This window comes from Microplitis demolitor, chromosome 7 (assembly GCF_026212275.2).
Source record: "Microplitis demolitor isolate Queensland-Clemson2020A chromosome 7, iyMicDemo2.1a, whole genome shotgun sequence".
Classification (NCBI taxonomy): Eukaryota; Metazoa; Arthropoda; class Insecta; order Hymenoptera; family Braconidae; genus Microplitis; species Microplitis demolitor.
Window position 1 is genome coordinate 6,111,966 of NC_068551.1, and position 22,089 is coordinate 6,134,054.

Here is a 22,089-nt window from a genome sequence, read left to right on the forward strand (position 1 = left end):
TAGAAAATTTTTTGTTGCGCCGAGCAATCGTTTGTAACTGCAACAAAACTTACGTTACAGGAAAAAAAAGTGATTTGTTAAAATAACAAAGTAAATTTATAACACTGACAAAATTTTTGTACTCGAAAGCTAAAATTACTAGGTAACAAATAGCAGCTTTGAATGCCTGCATGTGTTTCCATAACGAATCGAGTTCTTAATTACGACATAATTTCATTTATTATTATAACAAATCGATTTGTTACCGTAAGCTAATTATGTTTGTCACGATAACAAAATTTTTTGTTATCCCGTCTTTTGTTATGACGAAACTCTTTTTTCTCGTATATAATTACTAATAATTGAAGCTTTTTTTACGCTATAGCAGTATGTATTAAAGAATGTTTCAGTCATAATTTTAATTATGAAAAAAATTTTGCTATGAGGTTAACCCAGAAAAGGGAAGACATTTTAAAAATTAATTATGTTATTGCTCCTTTAGAGCCATTCATAAAATACGTCACGCAAGATAGTATCTTTTTAGACCACCTCCCCTCTTCGTCACGCTATCTCATATTTTCTGCGATCTTCGTATCAATTTGCGTCACAAATGATATACTCCCCCCCCCCCCTTATTATCACGGAAATATATATATATATTTACAAATATGAAACGAATAATTTTCTATTGTAACAAAAAAATAAAATTCACGTTTCCTTGAACCTCGCGACCCTTTTTGTCACTGTAAGCGAGACCCCTTCCTCTCTCAAAAGTGCGACGTATTTTATGAACGGCTCTCTTAAATTTGAAATAGTGAAAATAGTGACCATTTACTGTTTACCAGTGAAAAGTGCGTCATCAGTTCAAACAGTGGCGTACTTTTCAATGGCAGTAAGTGACTACACGGAGAAAAAATTATAGTAACTGTTCCTAGTACGTTTATGAAATATCATCCCATACCGTTATGGTAATGATTACTTGGGATTATGGGATATAGATCCATACTTTCTGGGAAGATTTCCATGAATATGGTAACAATTCCTATCATTTTGGTAACAGTTCCCATATAACATGTGAAAGAATCATGGTAATGATTACCATACTCATAGGAATAGTTCCCATAAGCAAATAGGAACCAATCCTATAACCACATTGTAACGGTGCCTAAGCGTATATGGTAATGCTTACCATAATATTATGGTAATCATTCCCATAATATTATGGTAACTATTCCCATAATATTATGGTAACGATTACCATAGATACATAGTAACGATTACCAAAATTCCATAGGAACTATTCTGATACCATATGGGAATTATACCCATAATTATAGGAATGGTTACCATAATATATATGGGTGCCGTTCCTATAATCAACATTTCAAAAAAACCGGTTACCATGCAGTATGGGAACTATTCCCATAATATATTGTAACTGTTACTATAATTTTCTCTCCATGTATTTACTACTAAATCATAATTTTCACTTATTCGTTTCTATAGAATAAATTAATTGACTAAAATAAAAAAAAGTAAAATTATCGAACTGTAAAAAATCAATTTTTATTTTAATCTGATTTACATAAATCTGTAAATTTAACAAGATTTAAAATTTTATAGTTTGATAATTTTCCTTTTTATAGCTTTGATCAAAAAAGACTTAAACAATTAGAAATTTATATCATATAAGAATACAAGATTCAAATCCTGTAGGTATAATTGTTTTCAAATTTTAAACATTTATTATCATCAAGAAGTATAAGCTGAGTAACTTAAACAGCACATTTGCCAGATTAATAAAAAGTCATGGGTTCAAATCCAGTTTAAGGAATTTTTTATTTGCTTGGTTTAGAAAACAAATTTTTAAAAAATAAATTGATGAATATTTTTTACTCAAAAATTTTTATGGGTATAATGTAGTAAAAATTCGTTTTGTGAAATACGTTTTGAAAACGTTCTTTTTTGACTCGAAATTCGCCTGTATACTCTTTTTATTTTTACTATAAAAATTCCAAAAAAGTTCCACTTGAAGTTCTATTCTGTCTCAAGCTCAGAAGTTTCACATTTCAAACTTTTTTGGATTCTTTTTGAAACAATTTTCTTTTTTTTTGCTGGGACGTTACAAATTTAATCTAAAAATCTTTAATGTCGATAATATTATTTTGGTAAATAAATAAAAAAACTTACAAAGAAAATCACTAAGCCACTGTGGTTGATCGTAGTGCTCAACAGCAACGCAGACTGTGTTGAAAAACACAAGAACAATGACGAACCAGTAGAATGACTGCGTTTTGACAGTGTGCCGTATCCAAAACCTAAATCTCTTCTCCGCTCGCCAGAATTGAAGGCAAGCGCCCTGGTTCTTGACCCTCGACCTGAGATACGAAGCTCTCGAGAACCCTACAAAAGCATACACTTGATATTTAGTCGCTCATCTCATCGAACGTGCCACGTTGCTAGATTTTTAAATAAATCAAATTTTTTTAGCTCGCAAAACTTTTGCCGCCAATACTATTTGCGTTTTTTATTTTATGAATAATTTTTTTTTTCAAATTTCGTAGCAATGTTGATAGTAATAAATGGATGAAATATTAAATATAGGTTTAGTCAAGACTTTACTGGCTTTACTTGGCGTAATTATGCCACTTGGCTTAGATATAATAAAGCTAGGCAAGTGTAACTGTTGAAACTGACGCCCCGTAAAGCCGCCAAAGAGCTTTTGCGGGCAGACTTTATGGAATTATTTATTATAAGAAATAAGTTATGCTAACTATGTAGAAAAAGGTATCAAATCATTAATTGTTTAGCTATATTTAATCAACATTAAATTAACCCTTCGTTCGTCGCGCTATGAGCGCAGCGCCGCAATTTTTATTAAGGAGTTTCGACCGAATCTGATGTAAAAAGAATTTTTCAACTTTAAGATTTGAAACTTAGAATACATGTAAAGAAGTACTTTATCTATGTATTCTCAAAATTTGAATATGGTCCACCGTCTACTTTTTTAGAAAAAAAGATTTAAAAATGACGTTTTTAAAGTTCTTACACACAGGCTCTTATGACGAATAAGCTTCCGTCATAACTTGTTGGATTTTTTTCATTATTAACTTCTCAAGTTTAAGAAATAAAAAACCACATGCTTTAAACTTGAATATTTTTTGAATATGATAAGATTTTAACAATATAGTGTTACCGTTGTAATTATTTAAATAATTCAAGTCAAACATTATTTTTTAATCTCGTTCATCGACAGAGATACATATTATTGAGGGTTTGGCAACGTCGCGGAAGCAGCTGAGAGAAAAAACAAGGACAGAAATACATTAATAAGAGAGACGAGATTAGAAATAAATTTTTTCCCGCTTTAATTTGAATGTTCGTGTGTAAGAAGTTAGAACGCGCTGTTGCCAAATCTTTTTATTAAATCATATGAGCCAAAAATAACCAAGTAATCTCATTACTTTCTTTAATCAAATGAGTAATAAATATCAATTTATGAATTCGTTATGTTATTATAAATTAAAATAATGAATTTTTATAACTATTAGGAGAATTTAACAAACAAAAAATTCAATCACTACTTTGACTCACTAGTTTCAGTCGAACCTCCTTAACACAATTATAAAAAATTTCTAACTGTGTACTTTTCAGTATTTAATGAATAAATGATAATTATTTTTCCAATATTTTAAATATTAGAAAAATAATTTTTTTTGTTAGAAAACCCGAGAAACGCGGCGTTTTGCCGCTGAGGCGAGTAAACTCAGGAGTTGAATTTGTTCAGATTTTCTGCTCAGTATTGCCAGTTATCAACAGCAACTCATTTAATTCATCTCTTTCCTTAATATTTTTATTTAATGTAAAATTTTTATTTTTGTAACGAAATTGTAAAAAAAAAAAATACTATTGTCTAGTCGTATAAGCTTGTATGGTTGAATTTTGAAAAATCATAGTTATGATAGTTGGCAACACTGCAATATAAAGACATGGCAGCGGAACACCGCGGCGCCACGAACGAAGGATGCGATGAACCGTAGGTTTAAATTTTGCAAATTTTTTATATTTTAAATATTTAAAATTCTAGTTTTGGATTAAAAATTTAATTAATTATTAAAACGTACATTACTAATTAACTTAAGCACGACTAAACTATTTTTTATAAATAAATTCTACAAAGCGGGATCTACTATTGCTCTAGACAAGTTCAGTTAAAATAGTAATAAAAATGCTGAACGCGTTTAAGACTAAGATTTTAATTTAATAATCAAGCTTTTTACGGGTTATTATTTATTTATTTAGTAAAAAACAACTTGCTGGCTACTTATATTAAGTATTTAATTAATAGTTAATCAATAAATATTGACAACGCTAATTTACTACTGATAATTAAACTAATTTCGCTAGCTAAACATTTCCTTTTTTTATTTATTTTTTTAAAATTAATAACTAAGTAATTTTTCAGTGTTGCCCCATAAATGTCTGCCATCGTATCTAAACCATTTAAATTAAGTACATGATTAAAATACCCGTGGCTTCAATTTATATTATTTTTCATTAAATGAAAAAAAAGTGAATTTTCAGATTTTGTCATATTTATTATTTGTTTGATTGTTCATTTGAGGTATCGTCAGCATGAAAAATTATTAAAAACTAATTTATTTAAAAATAATCTCTATAAGAATTTATTAGATATACTATAATATGTATTAAGGAAATTTTTTTAATCAATTATATTAATTAAAATATTTAAGATAATTATAAGTTAGTACCTTGAAAATTTTATACAAAAAAATTTTTTTTTATTAGGAAAAATTTCCATTTAATCTGATCTCAAAATTATTGAGCCATGGAGTTAACGGGGTACAATGGGTACTTGTAAAATTTTGTAAACGAAAAAAAATTTTTTTATTGAACTTTGTATTATTTTGAGTTTCTTTTAAACTGTACGAAATCGGGAGTGATTATGGGTTTTATTTCAATTCACATCCACTTTGATCCAGAATTTTACCTCAAAATAAATAAAATATTATTCGCCCCGCATTTACTCCGGATTTAATCCGCGTTCGTTTTGAAAATTTTTACAGTGTGTATATAATCTCGTTTGGCCTCAAAAAAAAATTTTTTTTATTGAAAATGATGGGTATTATAGACTCATTCAATAAAAACTTGTTTAAAAAATAATTGTGAATGTTTTTGCAAATAAATGGAAACGAATTATGTAAGTACAATAACTACAAAACCGTGAAAAAATTAATTATTAGGTATTCTGTCATAATGCGCTCTTTTGGTTGATGAATTTTTGATTTTTTGTATAAAAAATTTCTGGTAATTATCTTAAATACGTATCTTAAAATTTGAGAAATATTTTTAATGAAAATTACTAATAATAAAATAAATAAATAAACATCCTCACTAATACTACACAGAAAAAAAGGATTTCTTGGTAATAAATTTGAAGTAAATTTTTACTTGCTCCGAGAAATTTTCTGCAATATAAATTGAAAACAAAAATTTTATTGAGGAATAAAAGAATTTTGCGAGTCCGAGTCAAAATATTAAACGTAAATTGAAAGTTTTCAATGTTTTAAACGTTTTGAACTTAAATTAAACATTTTGGACAATGTCCGATCTATAAGGAAGGAAAGAGATCGGGAAAAGAACGCACCAAGCTTTATCGCCAAGTTCTCCTGACTGATTCGCAAAAAGATACGTACACGGAGAGAAAATTATGGCAACTGTTCCTAGTACGTTTATGAAATATCATCCCATACCGTTATGGTAATGATTACTTGGAATTATGGGATATAGACCCATACTTTCTGGGAAAGTTTCCATAAGTATGGGAACAATTCCTATCATTATGGTAACAGTTCCCATATCGCATGTGAAAGAATCATGGTAATGATTACCATTCTCATAGGAATAGTTCCCATAAGCAAATAGTAACCGATCCTATAACCACATTGTAATGGTTCCTAAGTGTGTATAGGAATAAGTCCTATATATTATGGTAACTATTCCTATAATATTATGGTAAACATAACCATCATATTATGGTAATGGTTACCATAATATTATGGTAACCATTATCATAGTTACATGGTAACGATTACAAAATTACCATGATTCCATAGGAACTGTTCCGATACCATATGGGAATTACACCCATAATTATAGGAATGATTACCATAATATATATGGATGCCGTTCCTATAATCAACATTTGAAAAAAACCGGTTACCATGCAGTATAGGAACCATTCCCATAATATTTTGTAACTGTTACCATAATTTTCTCTCCGCGTAGTATCCTCAAAGTCTTCCTCGAGAACAAAATTAATGGTGCTGTCACCTAAACCAAGAATATTAAAGTGAAGACTGACACTGCCATGAGGTTGGCCTGTTTAAAAATTATTTTATTTATAGATAATTAAATTATTTATCTTAAATACTACGTATGTTTTGCAAATCAGTCTGGAGAACTTTGCGATAAAGTTTGGCGCGTTCTTTTCCTGATCTCTTTTCTTCCTCATAGGCCGGTCATCGTCCAAAATATTCGATTTAAGTTCAAAACGTTCAATTTACATTGAATATTTTGAATCGGGAGGCGATAAAAAATTTTGTGTACCAAGAAATTTTTGTAGTCCAAAGAAAATTTTTGTTTTTATTTTATAATCCGGAAAATTTTTTGCGTCTTTTTTTCTGTGTGCCAATAAAATTTAACTACTCTGTAATAATTATCCAAATTACGGTAAAAATTTCAATTGTGAAAAAAGACTGGCCTGCAACAACAACATTATTGGACAATAATTTTAGGTTAAGGAAATAAAAAAAAACTATTACTATTTTCTAAGAAGATAAATAAATTCAAATATATTTAAACAATATATCTGCCCTGTCATGATAAAACGACGTATCTCAAAAATTATAGTTTCGAGAAAATAGCGTTTAAAATTTTAACAGAATTTGAATACAATTTCACAGAAAAATTAATTTCTGTTATGACAAAACGCTATAACTCGAAGAATTAAATTTTGACATGACGAAACAGTAAAAAAGACACGTTGTTTTCATTTCTTTTATACGCACATTTGATCAATATTATTGGCATAATTAATTAAATTAGCAAAATATTGACGATACCCTATTATTAAGTGACACTAAATAAACCTTTTTAGCTCTGTTACGACAATACAGCGTATCGCGAGATACGTCGTTTTGTCATAACAGGGCAGAAATGAAAATGTACGCAACCTTTATTTTCAGTTTTATTATTTATCTGACCAAAAAGTTATTCTACATCATAAAATTTTGTAAACCAACGATACCTCAGATTAACAAAAAAAAAAGTGTGTGTTAAATTTAAAAATGAAGTAAAAATAAATAAATATTGATGCCGTGAGCATTTAGTTCATAAATCATGAATGCTTGAACAGGCAAGTAGAAGCATTACCCTTTAATTAAAAAATTAATTAATGAAAAAAAAATATATATATACACGGAGTGAAATTTATGGTAGTAATTGCGATATATTATGGGAATGGTTCCCATAATGTATGATAAACGTTTTTTTGAAATATCGATTATAGAAATATTTATTATATCGATTATATAATGGCACCCATTAAAATAATGGTAACCATTCCCATCTGTATAGTTGTTATTTCTATACGATATGGGAATAGTTCCTATGAAATTATGGTAATAGTTTTTATGTTATTATGATAAACGTTCCCGTACTATTATAGTAACCGTTACAATGTGAGTACAAAATCTATTCCTATTCGATTACGAGAAACTATTTTTATGAGTATGGTAATCATTACCATAATTAAATTACCAAACGGTATAGGAACTATTACCATAATTATCAGAATTGCTCCCACAGTTATGGAAACTTTTCCCAGAAAGTATGGGCCTATATCCCATAATTCCTATTAATTATTACCATAACATTAGGGGCCAACATTTCATAAACGTACAAGGAACGTTTATCATAACTTTCTCTCCGTGTATATGTATATAAAATGATATGATTCGTAGCGTAAAAAACCATGAGCTTCAATAAAACAGTAATCAATAATACAGCGTATTATTAATTACCCTGTAAATAAAGAATAATAATAATAAAAAATATATAATATCATTATTTAAATATTTAAAAATTTTTGCAAAACGAGCAACAATGTCAATTTAAATTGCATTATATTTTCATTTCACGTCTCACTACGTATTAGGTTAAATATTATTTGTATATAATCAGCATTCATGTGCTCACCACCATTTTATACACATAAATATATAAATATATATATATATATATATATATATATATATATATATATATATATATATATATATGTATACCATACATATATAATATATGTATATATAAAATAAAATGATATCTAACTACTCGACACGTTAAACTCTATATTCGTAGCTGTATCGTAAATGGCAATCAATTGTATGCTGCGATTAATTTTCATACATTTACATAATTTGCAGCAATAATCACAATAATAACAAGTTAATTACATTTTAATGTTTAAAATAAATTAAAAAAAAAATATGTATATGTATTTGTATAATTACCATACGCATTACTTTGTATTACTCTTACTTTTTATACAACAAATACAGTCGACTACCCGTCATAAGCCTCTTTCCCTCAATCGAAAGCTACTGAATCTAAACAGCATTCCCCACTTAACCACTCGGAAGAGTTTCGTACTAGAGAACCCGTTGTAAGCCTCAGTAAAATTGTCAAAATCACAAACTAAGAATAGGAAAAATTAGACAAAATGATGAAAATTTACTATGGTTTGCGGAGAATAATTTAATCATTACTGCACGGAAAAAAAATTATGGGAAGTGTTCCTATGCATTATGGGAACCGTTCCCATAATGTCATAGGAACTGTAGCCATACTATTGTAGGTATGGTTCCTATATATTATGGGAACCATTCCTATAATATTATGGGAATGGACCCTATAATTTGTAGGAATAGTTCCTATACATCATGAGAATGATTCCTATAATATTATATGAAGTCTTCCTATACATTATAGGAAACATTCCTATAATTATAGGAACTCCTCCCATCGTAATTCCAATACTGGTATAGGAAAGAATTTCATAAAATTATGGGAACCATCCCCCTAATTTTCTTTCCGTGTAAGTAAAATATAACTTATTGTTCATAATTGTAATCGTGAATGACACGGAGAGAAAAGAATAGTAATGATTACTATTCTACATAGTGACCAGACTCATTTTATTTATGAAATGGTAAGCAATGCTATGTTGAAAAGGATTCATTACCATTTTTCTGGTAATGATTACTATGTGACATTGAAACGAGTAAAATGGTAAAAATCACTATCTAACATGAGAATCATCATGTAGAATCCGCTATTACTAAATATTCTAAGTCTTTTAAATATGTTTTATCTTTTATCAAAAAGTGATCTATAACATTATGAGCAATATTTTAATTATTTCAATAGATTAATTCAACTTCTACATATATTTAATGTAGAATAGTAATTATTTCTATGCTAGAATAGCCAACCTGACCATGTAGAATACACAGAGAGAAATGTCAAGTAAATATGTCTATGCGGCATAGTAATAATTACATTATTCTATAGCTTGTATAAGCAGCGTGACACAAACTATAGACCAACACAGGAGCGTCAGAAACTCGATTGTACTAGATAAATACATTAGTTTTTGTGACAGATATTTGAAATTTACTACATTTTGTGCCTATAAATGGCAGGTTATAAATCTGCGTTTATTTATTTGGTAAGATTGTTTTGAGTATTCGTTGAAAATGAGAGATGTTGGTAAGCGCACGAATTAACATGATGATAAATTTTCTCACTAGATGGCTCGTTGAGCTACTTCGATATTTTTTGGTCGTTTGCTATCACACATATAACCAAAAAATATTTTTTGATCCGTTAATGACGTCACTATTAGAACGATTAGGTATCTTTTTTACCAGCTGTATCTTATTTAATATTTTTAGCTGCCGTTTATAGGTGCTCGATGTCATACATTGCAAGTGCCTGTTACAAAAAATCATATAAAATAAAACAGGCTTATAACGGATAGTCGAGATCAAAACTAAACGCACGGTAGTGGGAAGACTGAAATTCCAATAAAAATTTCCCCTATGCCCCCTAGACCAGGCTTATGACGTGTAGTCGACTGTAATAATAATAATTTTTATCAAACCCAAATAAATAATACATTTAGACAATTAATATTAGCCGTTACTGTTTTACGTAGGCATGAATAGTGTAGTTACCTTTCAGTTTTTTCTTAGGCTCTGAAACAAGAGGAGCATCTGATAGCGTGTGTTTAGAATGTTCATTGATAATAGTGGAGGGGTTCGTAATTTTTATTTTATTTATTTTTTGAGTTACCGATTTTTGCTTACAGAAATAAAATGTCTGCTTAATAAATAAATAAGTTTTAATGCAACTGAAAATTTATAAACTTGTTAGTTATTTTATCCTGCGCTGTATTCTTATCTCTATTAATTTTTTCTTTCTTTTTACATTAAAAAAAATGTTTTTAGGTCTTGAGATGTGAGCTGAGTAAATATGGAAAAGTGAATTAAAAAGTTTTCCGTATGATGGTGACGCGTACGGTTATCGTATTTATTACTTGATTAGATAAAGGATAATTTTTTTTTTTTTTTTTTTTTTTTTTTTTATGAGAAAAATAAAACGAGAAAGAAAATATAAACAGACAAATAGATAATGAAGGAAAGGTATTGGTAAATAAAAGACGTAGAAAAATACAACTCACCATCGCCTTGATCGTCCTCATTATCTTCTTCTTCAGTGTCTGTACTTTTACTTTTTCCAAGATTTTTTAACTTTTTTCTTTGTGCTTTCATGGCTCTTCTTCTCGCTACACAGATAATTGATAAAAAATATGTGAATATTTTTTTTTGGTATTTAAGTAGAACTTTGAAAAGAGGAAATGAGAATCGGTTTGAATTTTTTTGTTGGTTTTTATTGAGAAGAGGGACTTACACCTGTTTCATATAGCAATAAAGGAAAAGGCCATTCGGTGGCCGAAATGAAAGTAGATTTCTTATTATTTAGTTATTTCTACTTTTCAAGTGAACATACTGATAAATCTTGATAATTGACGATGAAAAATACATTATAGAGAATAAAATTATTAAAATATGTAAAATAGCTATATTATTATCATATTTAATATTATTTTTGTTATTTATATATCATATTATTTATATACTCTCAATAAAACAAAATTGGATTAAACGCTTGAATTAAAATGTTTCGATTTTAAAAGTGTTACACAGTAGTAATACGAATTTGAACTGTTTCATGACTACTAAAAAGTAGAAGAACTAAAGCAATAGCTAAATTTCGAAAATTTCAATGGATAAATGATAAAATTTTTTAAAAGTTGCGTCACGAGAATAAATACAATAGTTAGATTTCTATTAAATCTACTAAAAATTCAATTTTAGATACATTGCTTTTAAAATAATTTCAACCGCTATAATTGAACACGTAGAAAAATTTAATTATGGGTATTTTAGGTATAAGCGCTTGAGGCTTTTGAATATGTGGTGAGCCCGCCCAGGTCAAAAATAAAACTTCATTCTTATTTTCTTTTGAAGTTATCGATTTTCCGACGATTTTTGGATAAGATCTCGACTTTTTCAACTTAAATTTAATTTTTTTCTTAGTTTCAACTTATTCCAACTTATTTATATTTTTTGGTCTTAGTTTGAACTTATTCGTCTTTACTTCGAGCACGATAGTCATTCACTTTACTTACTGAACCAAGTTGAAAAAAAGTTATTTATTAGCCTTACTTTCACCTTAATAGATAAAAATTATTTCACCTTAGTTTTGACTTTTTTGCCTTACAATTTAAGTCGAATAAGTCTAATCTAGGTCAATTTCGACTTGATTTCAATTTTTTCGTCTTAAATCCTGACTAAGTAAGACAGTCAAGCCTAAACCAAGATAAAAACTCAATGTATTTCATATCTCCGTAGAAAAAAGGTCGAGTTTGTCTTATGAAAAACGGCTCCAAATTTCGATTTGATGAACCAAGTCTAAATCAAGTTTTATTTTTGATCCGGGCTGATTCAAAACAAATACTTTTTTTTTTTAATTAAAATTTAAAATTAAACAACAAAAAAAATAATTAACTGATTAAAATTTTTGATTTAAATAGAGAAAATTTTTGTCAAAATAATTAGAAATTTTTTCTCTTACAATCATATGTAATTTAACACCTTAATATGTTACAAAAATCTACAACCAAATTATTAAGTTCCATAACGAAATGTAAAGTAATTAAATCCCCGCGTAAAATCACAGTCGCGAATATAAAAAAAAAAAACTTTTCTGTAATTAGAACCTTTTTAACATAAATAAAAAAAATTTTAATCAAGTTATTTTACGCTCAGTAAATATACGACATTAAAAATAGTATTTAGACTTTATGATTTTAATTTATAAATTATTAAAATGACTATTTATAAAAATTTATTTTATATTCATGATTTAAAAATTCATTGAAATTTTTCAAGCAGTGGAATAGTTTTTACTCAGACTAGAATCTTCTGTGAATACATATTCAAAAACAAACAACTAAAGTAAAATAAAGTAATTATAAGAATACCTTCTATAATATGCATTTTTTCTTCTTCTGTAGTCCTCTCTTCAGCAAGTATGACTTCCTCTGTAAATTATAATTGTGTTAATGATTAATTATAAATGCAGAGAATAACAAAATAGTGAGAAGTAAAAACATAAAAGTTGATAAATTAGATATTGATGAGTAACTAGCAAGTAGTGAGTGAGCATTTTTATTATTTCAAGTGTAACATACTGTAAAAAATTAGCGGAGTAAATCCAGAGTAAATGCGCAACGGATGATTGTTTATTTACTTAATCCCTTTCGAAGTGAAATTCACTTCTAAAAGAAGTTTATTTTAATGTTAAAACTCCGAATCGGAGTGAATGCGAATTGAAATAAAATCTAAATCAATTCGAAATTACTCCGCTGCCAAAAAACCCCCTATAGAGAAAGAAAAACATAGTTCTGATTCCTATGCTAGAATGGTAACTATTACTATGTTACATAGTAATGAAGATTTTTGTGAAAATCCTGAATGAATTTGCTGGGAAAAATCTTTAGAATTGTGGCAAAAATATGAGTGATTGCTCATTTGATGCAGAATCAAATTTTGAGCAAGATGTGTTTTTTATTTTCTTTTTTATTCATCAAAATTTCAATATTTTATTAACAAAAAACATGAACAAACTACAGAATCTTAGCTTTTTGTTACTAACAATAACTATAAGTGATATCGAAAATCTAAAAAAAAGATCCTTAAAGAGTAAGAAATTTCTGAAAACAGGCTCAACTTCCGGAACTCTAGCTCCATAAACAATAATTTTTATTTCATGTTGAAAATGGGGTTCCACGCGGCTGCTCTCACATGGCGCGTCGAGGTTAGAGTAAAGCAGCAGCCGCGCGGAACCCCATTGTCAACATTAAATAAAAATTATTGTTTATGGAGCTAGATTTCCGGAAGTTGAGCCTGTTTTCAGAAATTTCTTACTCTTTAAGGATCTTCTTTTAGATTTTCGATATCGCTTATAGTTATTGAGTTATTAACAAAAAGCTAAGACTCTGTATTTTGTTCATGTTTTTTGTTAATAAAAAATTGAAATTTTGATGAATAAAAAAAAAAAAAAATAAAAAACACATCTTGCTCAAAATTTGATTCTGCCTCAAATGAGCTATCACTCATATTTTTGCCGCAATTCTAAAGATTTTTCCCAGCAAATTCATTTAGGATTTTCACAAAAATCTTTGTTACTATGTAACATAGTAATGGTTACTATTCTAGCATAAGAATCAGAACTATTCTTTTCTCTCCATGTATTTACTCCATATGCAGAGTGATTTTTTTAAACTCCGGAATTCGAGTGACGGGGTAAACTCGGATTTAAATAAAATCCGTAATCACTCCGAATTTACTCTCAATTTTTTACAATGTAATAAGTGATTTTGCAATTATATATTTCTACCTGCTTTGCAGATCCACTCGACGTAGCCATTAAGTTCTCTCTCTAGTTGTTGGTGTCTACGCATTTTTAAAAACGACTGACGGTTTTCCACTTTTTCTCTTTCCTTTGCAAACTCTCTACAAAGCCGTACAAAATTACAGGAAATTTTATGGTATTCAATTTTTTAAATAATGTTTAGCTTTATTTACTTCAATAATGGGTATACTTTTTTTTATTTCTTAAGCATAATTCAATTTAATTATTTTATTCACTATTAATTTATTTCATTGTAAAAAAAAAGTTATGTTTTTTTTTTTTTTATTTTTATATAATTCCTATTTATTTTTAATTAATTTAAGTTTGCAGAAGTTACAATTCGTAATCTCAACCTTAGCAAAGTTGCTTTTATTATGATCCGATCTAATAAAAAATAAATTAATCTGTTCAGGAATAGTTCAACCCCTGATTATCTTAAGTAATTAATGAATAATTATTCCATTACTTTAATCAAATACTTTCAAAAATCAACATATACCAAATTATTTTTTTTAATTGATAGACGGTGATAAAAAAATTATTCATAAACAGTTACAACTATTTAAAACCAAAATTAATTATTAATATTACCAGTATATATTTTAATGTGAATAGTCAATTAACTGTCGCAAGTTGTTGGTCTAAAGTAAATGGCTGACAATTTTAAGACATACTTTCAAGATTTGTATACGAACATTCCAAAGCTTCGGGAATGAATTCAATTTTTGTGATTGGCCTGTTCTCTTTATTTATTTCTATCAGAATCGTTAATAAAAGGGTTTTGATAATTTCATATCTCTATCAAAAAAATCCATGTAGGAAGCCTTACACGCTAAGAAATATTTTACGGATATCACTATGCCCAGTATGGGCGTAAACGCCATACTGTATGGTATTGAAGATTTTTATACGTTGTAAAATTGTATGCATAGATGATTCGACCATTACGGGAATAGTAACATTTGCGATAGTTGGCGCGGACGCCGCAATGTCAGTATGGCCGTCAGGCCCTTACTGAGTTGCCGTATCCACAATGCTTCTCGCAAATAAACTAGTCTAACGACATCTATATAGCTTTGGTGGTAATACGATAATATACATTGATTGACGCAACGAAAATTATGGCGGGAAAAACTAGTAGCATTGTGCCCTCGCATTGTAGTATGGGTCTCAGGGCCATGTTGTTTTGCCCTGCCTGCATGCATATGTGTGAGCAATACAATAACTCCAGCACTATACAGTATAGCAAATAACAGTATAGTAAATAGTATATTAATGAAAAATTAATATATTTAGGGGTAGTTTTGGTGTAGTTCCGCAGTCTTGGCGATCTCTGGATTTTTTTCGGGGCTCATGAGAGTTCAATGAACCACTCAAAAAATCTTTGCGTTGATCAAATCACTTCTCTGGTCAAAAATAAAACGATTTAGACTTCGTCGTCTTAAATCATGACTAAGTAAGACCAGTTAAGTCGGAACAAAGGCAAACTTGAATTAATTCATACACTCCTACACGGAAAGATGGGAACCCGACTGGTTACTGTTCTGCACCGTACTGAGTCGGGTGCAGAACAGTAACCAGTCGGGTTTAAATCTTTCCGTCTATATTAATTCCTACATAAAGAAATTATTCTTGTTTGGAATGCTATGGTGTCGTAGTAGTGCCGGATTATGTTGACCATCAGTCGGAAATTAAAATAAACATGTGCGGAAATTACTATGGCCATAGTAAAATATCCAATGGTTACAGTAATTTGTGATATAATCGTTGTCGATTTTACTATGACCAGAGTAATTTTTGCATATATTTATTTCAATTTCCGATAGGTGGCCAACATGGTCCCGGACTACTATAACACCATGGCTTTCCAAACAAGAATAACTTCTCCATGTATAGATTTTTACATAAATCCTTACTTTCCTATATAGATTTCTATGGGTTTCCATGCCTACATGGATTTTTTTATAGGAATGTCTTATAATTATAAGTTATATAAGATAAGTTTCGGTTGTTCTTGTATGATTTATTTTTGTTCCAGCTATTTTGTCGCGGTCTAGGTAATTGAGAAAGGCACCGATCGTAATTACTGATTAATTAGTTTGAATTTAAATCCACAAAAAAAATCACAAAAAATATTCAACTAATAGTGAATAAAATATTTAAAATTAAAACTATTATGCCTGTAAAATAAAAATAAATAAAATAGCAGAGTATTATTGTCGGGGAGTTCCACCTAGATAAATATTAATCAATATTTAATAACTCAATATGTCAATATCATTCTGGCGAAGCTTTTATAGGGTTAATTAATATCAAAATACTGGCGTACTTTGGTGGCATGGTATTGAGGCGAATTAATGATAAAAACAACAATGTGAACAGATTTAATAACAAATAAAAAAAATATAGTTAATTAATTAACTAAATGAACAAATAAATAAATAAATAAAATAATAAAATAATAAATAATAAAAAAAAACCTGCTTGTGTGATCCACTTTAAGTATGAATTGAAATCAGTTGTGAATAGTTTCTTTGTCCTCGCTTTCCGATACGCCGTTCGTCTTTCGACTCGGGTTCTTTCATTAGAAAACTCTCTGACAGCAGAAAGAAGAAGAATAAAGAAGAATAAAGTGATATAGAGTGATAAGTGTACGGTGTCCTTGTTTACAAATTTTTTTTTTTTTTTTTTTTTTTTTCAAATCCATGAGGATTCACTTGATATTTTTTCTTTGATCCTTATGATACGAAAGATTAAATTAAATAAAAAAAAAAAAACAATGATGGAGTTTATGGGGCGAGATGACTCGAATGATGAATAAATTGACTGTTTGAGATATTTAAATAAAAAATAGTCTGTTACTTACCCGCTTAACACTCCGAGAACTAGATTCAGCATAAAGAAAGATCCGAGGACGATCAATGGTATAAAATATACCCAATTGAAATAGCTACCGAGAGCATCATTCGTCTGGAAAATTATTTATAAATAATCGTAAAAATTTATAATTATTTACTTTCTTAGTGTACTTTGATTCTGTTAAATTTAAACACAAAACACCAGATTTTTATGTGAAAACATCAATCATGAGTAAGAAGAAAAAAGCTGTTTATTAGTGATGCGGAATGACGGTCATTTGTAGTTTCGGTCACAGGGTCTTGTGACCAATGGTCCTAAATGAAGAGCCTTCAAATGCGAAATGATCGTCACAAATTTTCCGGTCAGAGTCCGTCATTTCGGATCGTAAAAAAATTTTTGGTCGTACAGTTGGTCAGTAACATCTAGCTAGATGATTTGTCAACGTCATCAAATTTTTGGTCACAAATTAACGCTTAGTCAAGAATTTGTTAGTCACAATCAGCTAGATGATTGAAAGCCCTAATAGATCAGAATTACGGTTAATTCTCGTAATTTACCGCAAAATCCCGTAATTTACGGTATTCAGAATAATTGCGGGATAATTCGGTAATTTAAAGGCAATTGCGATAATTTGCGGCAATACCGCAGGTATTTTACGGTACAAGTGCGATATTTTACTGCAAATTTGCAGTAACATTGTGGAATTTTATTCTAAAATTCCGTATTTTGAGATAATTTTTCTGAATATTGTAAAATGCGGTATTTTGCCGTATTCTACCGTAATTAGCCGGAAATTAACGTAAATTACGGTATTTAATAGTAAAGTGCGGTAATTTACCGTAAAATATGGCAATTTATCGTAATTCGAATCTGCTAAGGCGTAATCTTTTTTTAATTTTTCTTTAAATGATTAAAAAAGTAATTTTTCCTTCCGTATTCTTTTCTTGTGATATTTTAAAAAAAAATGGCGGTTAAAAAATTTCAATTTATACAAAGGTTATAAAGACATTTGTAAGATGTCACAATTGTGATGGCCTATCATTTTAAGAATGGTCCGCTGACGGTTTTGTGACCATAATGTGACGGTCAAAAATGACCTGACCGGTCAGACGCGCATCACTATTCTTTGTACATTTAGTTATTATTTGAATGGAAAACATTTTTTTTTATTTTAATTTCAACAAGATCATTATAGCTGATTATTCATTTTCTTTTTTTTTTTTTTTTAATATTGAGGTTAAGAAATCTTTCGGGAGTAAGGAAATGATCTCAATTGTGTGCTGTCATCAATTTATAAAATATATCAATTATTTTTTTAAAAATAGTTTCCTGTTGAAATTAAACGGATAATTTTATAAAACAAAAAAACACAAATAGTAGGCAGGTAAAAAAAAAAATAATAATTTGATATCATAATTGCAATAGAAAAACATTGAGATGAATTTCAAAGAACATGGATATTAAGAAATATAATATGGTGCATAAAGGTTTAGGTAAATGTGAAAAGTCAAAAAATTGAAATAAAAATAATTAATAAAAAATAGAAAGTTGACACAATTTGAATTTTTCTTAATTAATAATAAGTGATTAAAAAATAAACGCGGAAGTACGGCAACAGCGCGCTAATATGTAGTAATTTTTTTTTGTACTATTGTTGGTCATAAGGTTTATTACTATAGATGGAGCTCAGGTCTAACTCGAGTACTATGCGGTAGTATATATTAGTAAGTAAACAGAAAAGAATCTAGCTGATTTTTGTTTTTATTAATTACGGAAGAAAGTAATATTAAAAAATTTGGAAAATCCAAAAGTGCACGACTCATAATGCTCATTTATTATGAAATAATAAAATAATAACAAAATGGCGGAAAGCACGAATAAATTTAAAATATATATCATTTTCTGTCATTAAAATTTGTTGTTGTTTTTTTTTTTTAATTATATTAGTCATTTTTTATAATTATAAAAGAATTTTCTCAAAATATATCGGTTAATAACAAAAAAATTATATGTAAGTAAAAACAAATAAAAAAAAAAAGAATTGAATTGAAAAAATTCAGGCTTACCAATTAGCAATAACACAAAAAAAACAGCTGTACTAGGACGGTAATGTGCAAGCGCCCCTGGTGGAATAAATGTACGTATAATGTATAGATATATCACCATTCATGTTAATTGTACATAGATATATATATATATATATATATATATATATATATATATATATATATGTACAGTTATACAGCCTTTCTATTCTTTTATTAATTGTAATTAAACGACACTAAGTTACCTAGCCATTTTCAATAGGGGATCTACAAATCTTTCAAAGAATTTAAAAAAAAAAAAAATTTGTTTCAATTACTGAATTTTTTCACAAGTTATCGTGTCTACCGGTTTCATACTTGACGGACAGGAAATTTTTTTAAACTATTTTGATGTTTTGTCGGTTTTTATTGAACTAAATAAATTTTTGAAAAGTATGGAATTAATCTCCATTAAATTATCTTCAAAATGGTGTGCAACATATCTTAATTCCATGAATTAACAAAAGTATAATAATAGAAATAGTTGTCGAAGTGAGGCGAAAAAAATTTTTTGATCGTAAAGTACTCTCTGATGCTTCGCATCATGAGTCGTGCAAAAGAGAAAATATTGAAAAGGTAAATTAGTATCCGAGGCTGTTTATAATAAACGTTCAAAACTATCAAAAAAGGGAAAAAAACAGAAAAAAGAAGTTTACACGCTAGACGTTTCAGAGGTTAAACACAGTCATAATGATACTGGTGCTACAAGCTTATTATTTATTCAAATTTCCCGCGGTTGTGTAATTTTACGCTGTTGCCGTCATTTCTTAGCTTCTAGACACATGTGACGTCAGTATGTGACTCTTCATTGTTCGTAATGTTAATGACCTGAACTTTGATAATAAATATCTCAAATTGGAGATGGTCAATCGACTTCAAATTTTAATGGTAATTGTATTTCAATCCTCTTAATTAGTATACAAATTTTATAATTTTCTGACATTATGCTCATTATTGATCTGAATTTTGTAAAAAAATTAAAAGTTTTAATCGAAACTTAAATCTGTACATAAATATGAATACTTCAGATAAAGAAATGTATAAAAAATTTTTTATATAGTTTTATAAGTGATATTTATATAAAATCGAATGTAAAAAAAACATCCATGTTCTTTGATTGAATTTGACCAGTTGTCAAGTTGTCATGATAAGTCAATACCAATAAATACACACATATATATAGATTTTTTTTTGAAAATGAGGGTTGAAACTGACAGTGTCATACTGAGCAATGTCAATATATACATCAGTGTTAGTATCCCCAGGTACCAATAAAAATAAAAATACTTTTTGATCCGAGTCTGTCGTATTATTAATTTATGGGTAATTACATTTATAGACAAAAATATATTTATAAAATTTAGGTGAGTGAGACAGATATTTTTCGAGCATAGATTTCATTTCAAGCCAATTTGTTATGACATTTATAATAACACAGATTTCCACAAATAAAGCTTTAATTTTTATATAATATATAAATTATATAAAAATTATAAAATAGCAGTTGGTCAGTATAGTATATTGTGAACATTTATAGAATTTAGAAAACATTTAGAGAAAAAGTAGACAAAAAGAAAAAAAAAACACTTATCACACAATAAATTTTGAAAAAGCATTCAGATAAAATGAGTTACAATTTATTGAAACTCATTATTATCTTATTATTAATTATAATTATTATTATAATTAATAGTTATAGTTGAAAATAACACATGAGGGGATTAAAAGTGATTAACACTGAGGAACATATCTCTTATCGTTACCCAGTACAATATGGCAGTCCAGCCCTCCATAGTGATACACTGGAAGACGGTGAGCATGGCGAAGCCGATGTTATCGAAGCTTGTGATACCCTCGTTTGGTCCCTCCCAATTTTCTCTGCACACTGACACATCCGGATCGCATACGTGTGCACCCGCAGGTGCGTCTGGCTTATAATCTGTATTACACGGACTTGCTAGATCACCTTCCTTTACTATTTTACCTATAAATAATTTCATTGTTATTATTATTATTATTATTATTATTATTATTATTATTATTATTATTATTATTATTATTATTATTATTATCAAATTATTCACACCAATAGAAGGGTTTGTTTCCGATATAATATATATTTGTTAAAAAATGATTCCAAAAGGATTCACTTTGTGGAACTTTAGATAATAACACTGTAAAAAAAACTAGGGTCAGTCCAGGGGGTGTAGGTGTTAAAATTTTCGGTGTTAAATTTCAATACCAAAAAGGGGTGTTAAAATATTTTTTGGTATTGAGAATATTTTACTTTCTAAATATTTTAGCTTTTTCGCGATCACTACAGTTAACATAGTGTTTTTATTAATTAATTCAATTATTGGAGATTGAAATTATTTAAATAAGAACTTAGGAAAATTAAAATTTCCTCCAGATAATATTCATTAAATAATTTTTTATATTTTTTTAATATGTAAAACATTTTTTTTTTCTAATAAATATACGTGGATTTTGTTTTACACCGATCTTACACCTGTATTTTAACACCATCAAATTACACCCCCTACACCAGTGTTATTTCATTTTAACAACGTTCTTTTTACAGTGCAGGAATATTCTACACGGAGAGAAATTTATGGTAACCGTTCCTAGTACGTTTATGAAATATCATCCCATACCGTTATGGTAACGATTACTTGGAATTATGGGATATAGGCCTATACTTTCTGGGAAAAGTTTCCATACGTATGGGAACAAGTCTCATCATTATGGTAACGGTTCCCATATCGCGTGTGAAAGAATTATGGTAATGATTACCATAATATTATGGTAATCGTTCCCACTATACTATGGTAATCGTTCCCATAACATTACGGTAATGGTTATAATATATGTAGCAATAGTTACCACATATATGGCAATGGCGACCACGCATATGGCAATGGTTACCATATATAGGGTAATGACCACCACATATATGGCAATGATGACCATACATGTAACAATGGTTACCAAACATGTGACAATGGTTACCACACATATGGCCATGGTTACCATGCATATG

At 28.7% G+C, this 22,089-nt stretch overlaps 1 protein-coding gene across 1 annotated transcript in view; it reads right to left on the reverse strand.

Moving 5' to 3' along the window:
* Positions 1 to 22,089, reverse strand: part of LOC103576100 (voltage-dependent calcium channel type A subunit alpha-1) — a 165,049-nt gene that overhangs the window by 49,481 nt on the left and 93,479 nt on the right. The window contains exons 6-11 of the mRNA XM_053740947.1: positions 20,813 to 21,033; positions 16,973 to 17,076; positions 14,092 to 14,207; positions 12,674 to 12,733; positions 10,808 to 10,912; positions 2,170 to 2,382 (exon numbers count right to left, since the gene is read on the reverse strand). Coding sequence (XP_053596922.1) covers positions 2,170 to 2,382; positions 10,808 to 10,912; positions 12,674 to 12,733; positions 14,092 to 14,207; positions 16,973 to 17,076; positions 20,813 to 21,033 — 819 coding nt within the window. The remainder of the gene's footprint in view (positions 1 to 2,169; positions 2,383 to 10,807; positions 10,913 to 12,673; positions 12,734 to 14,091; positions 14,208 to 16,972; positions 17,077 to 20,812; positions 21,034 to 22,089) is intronic.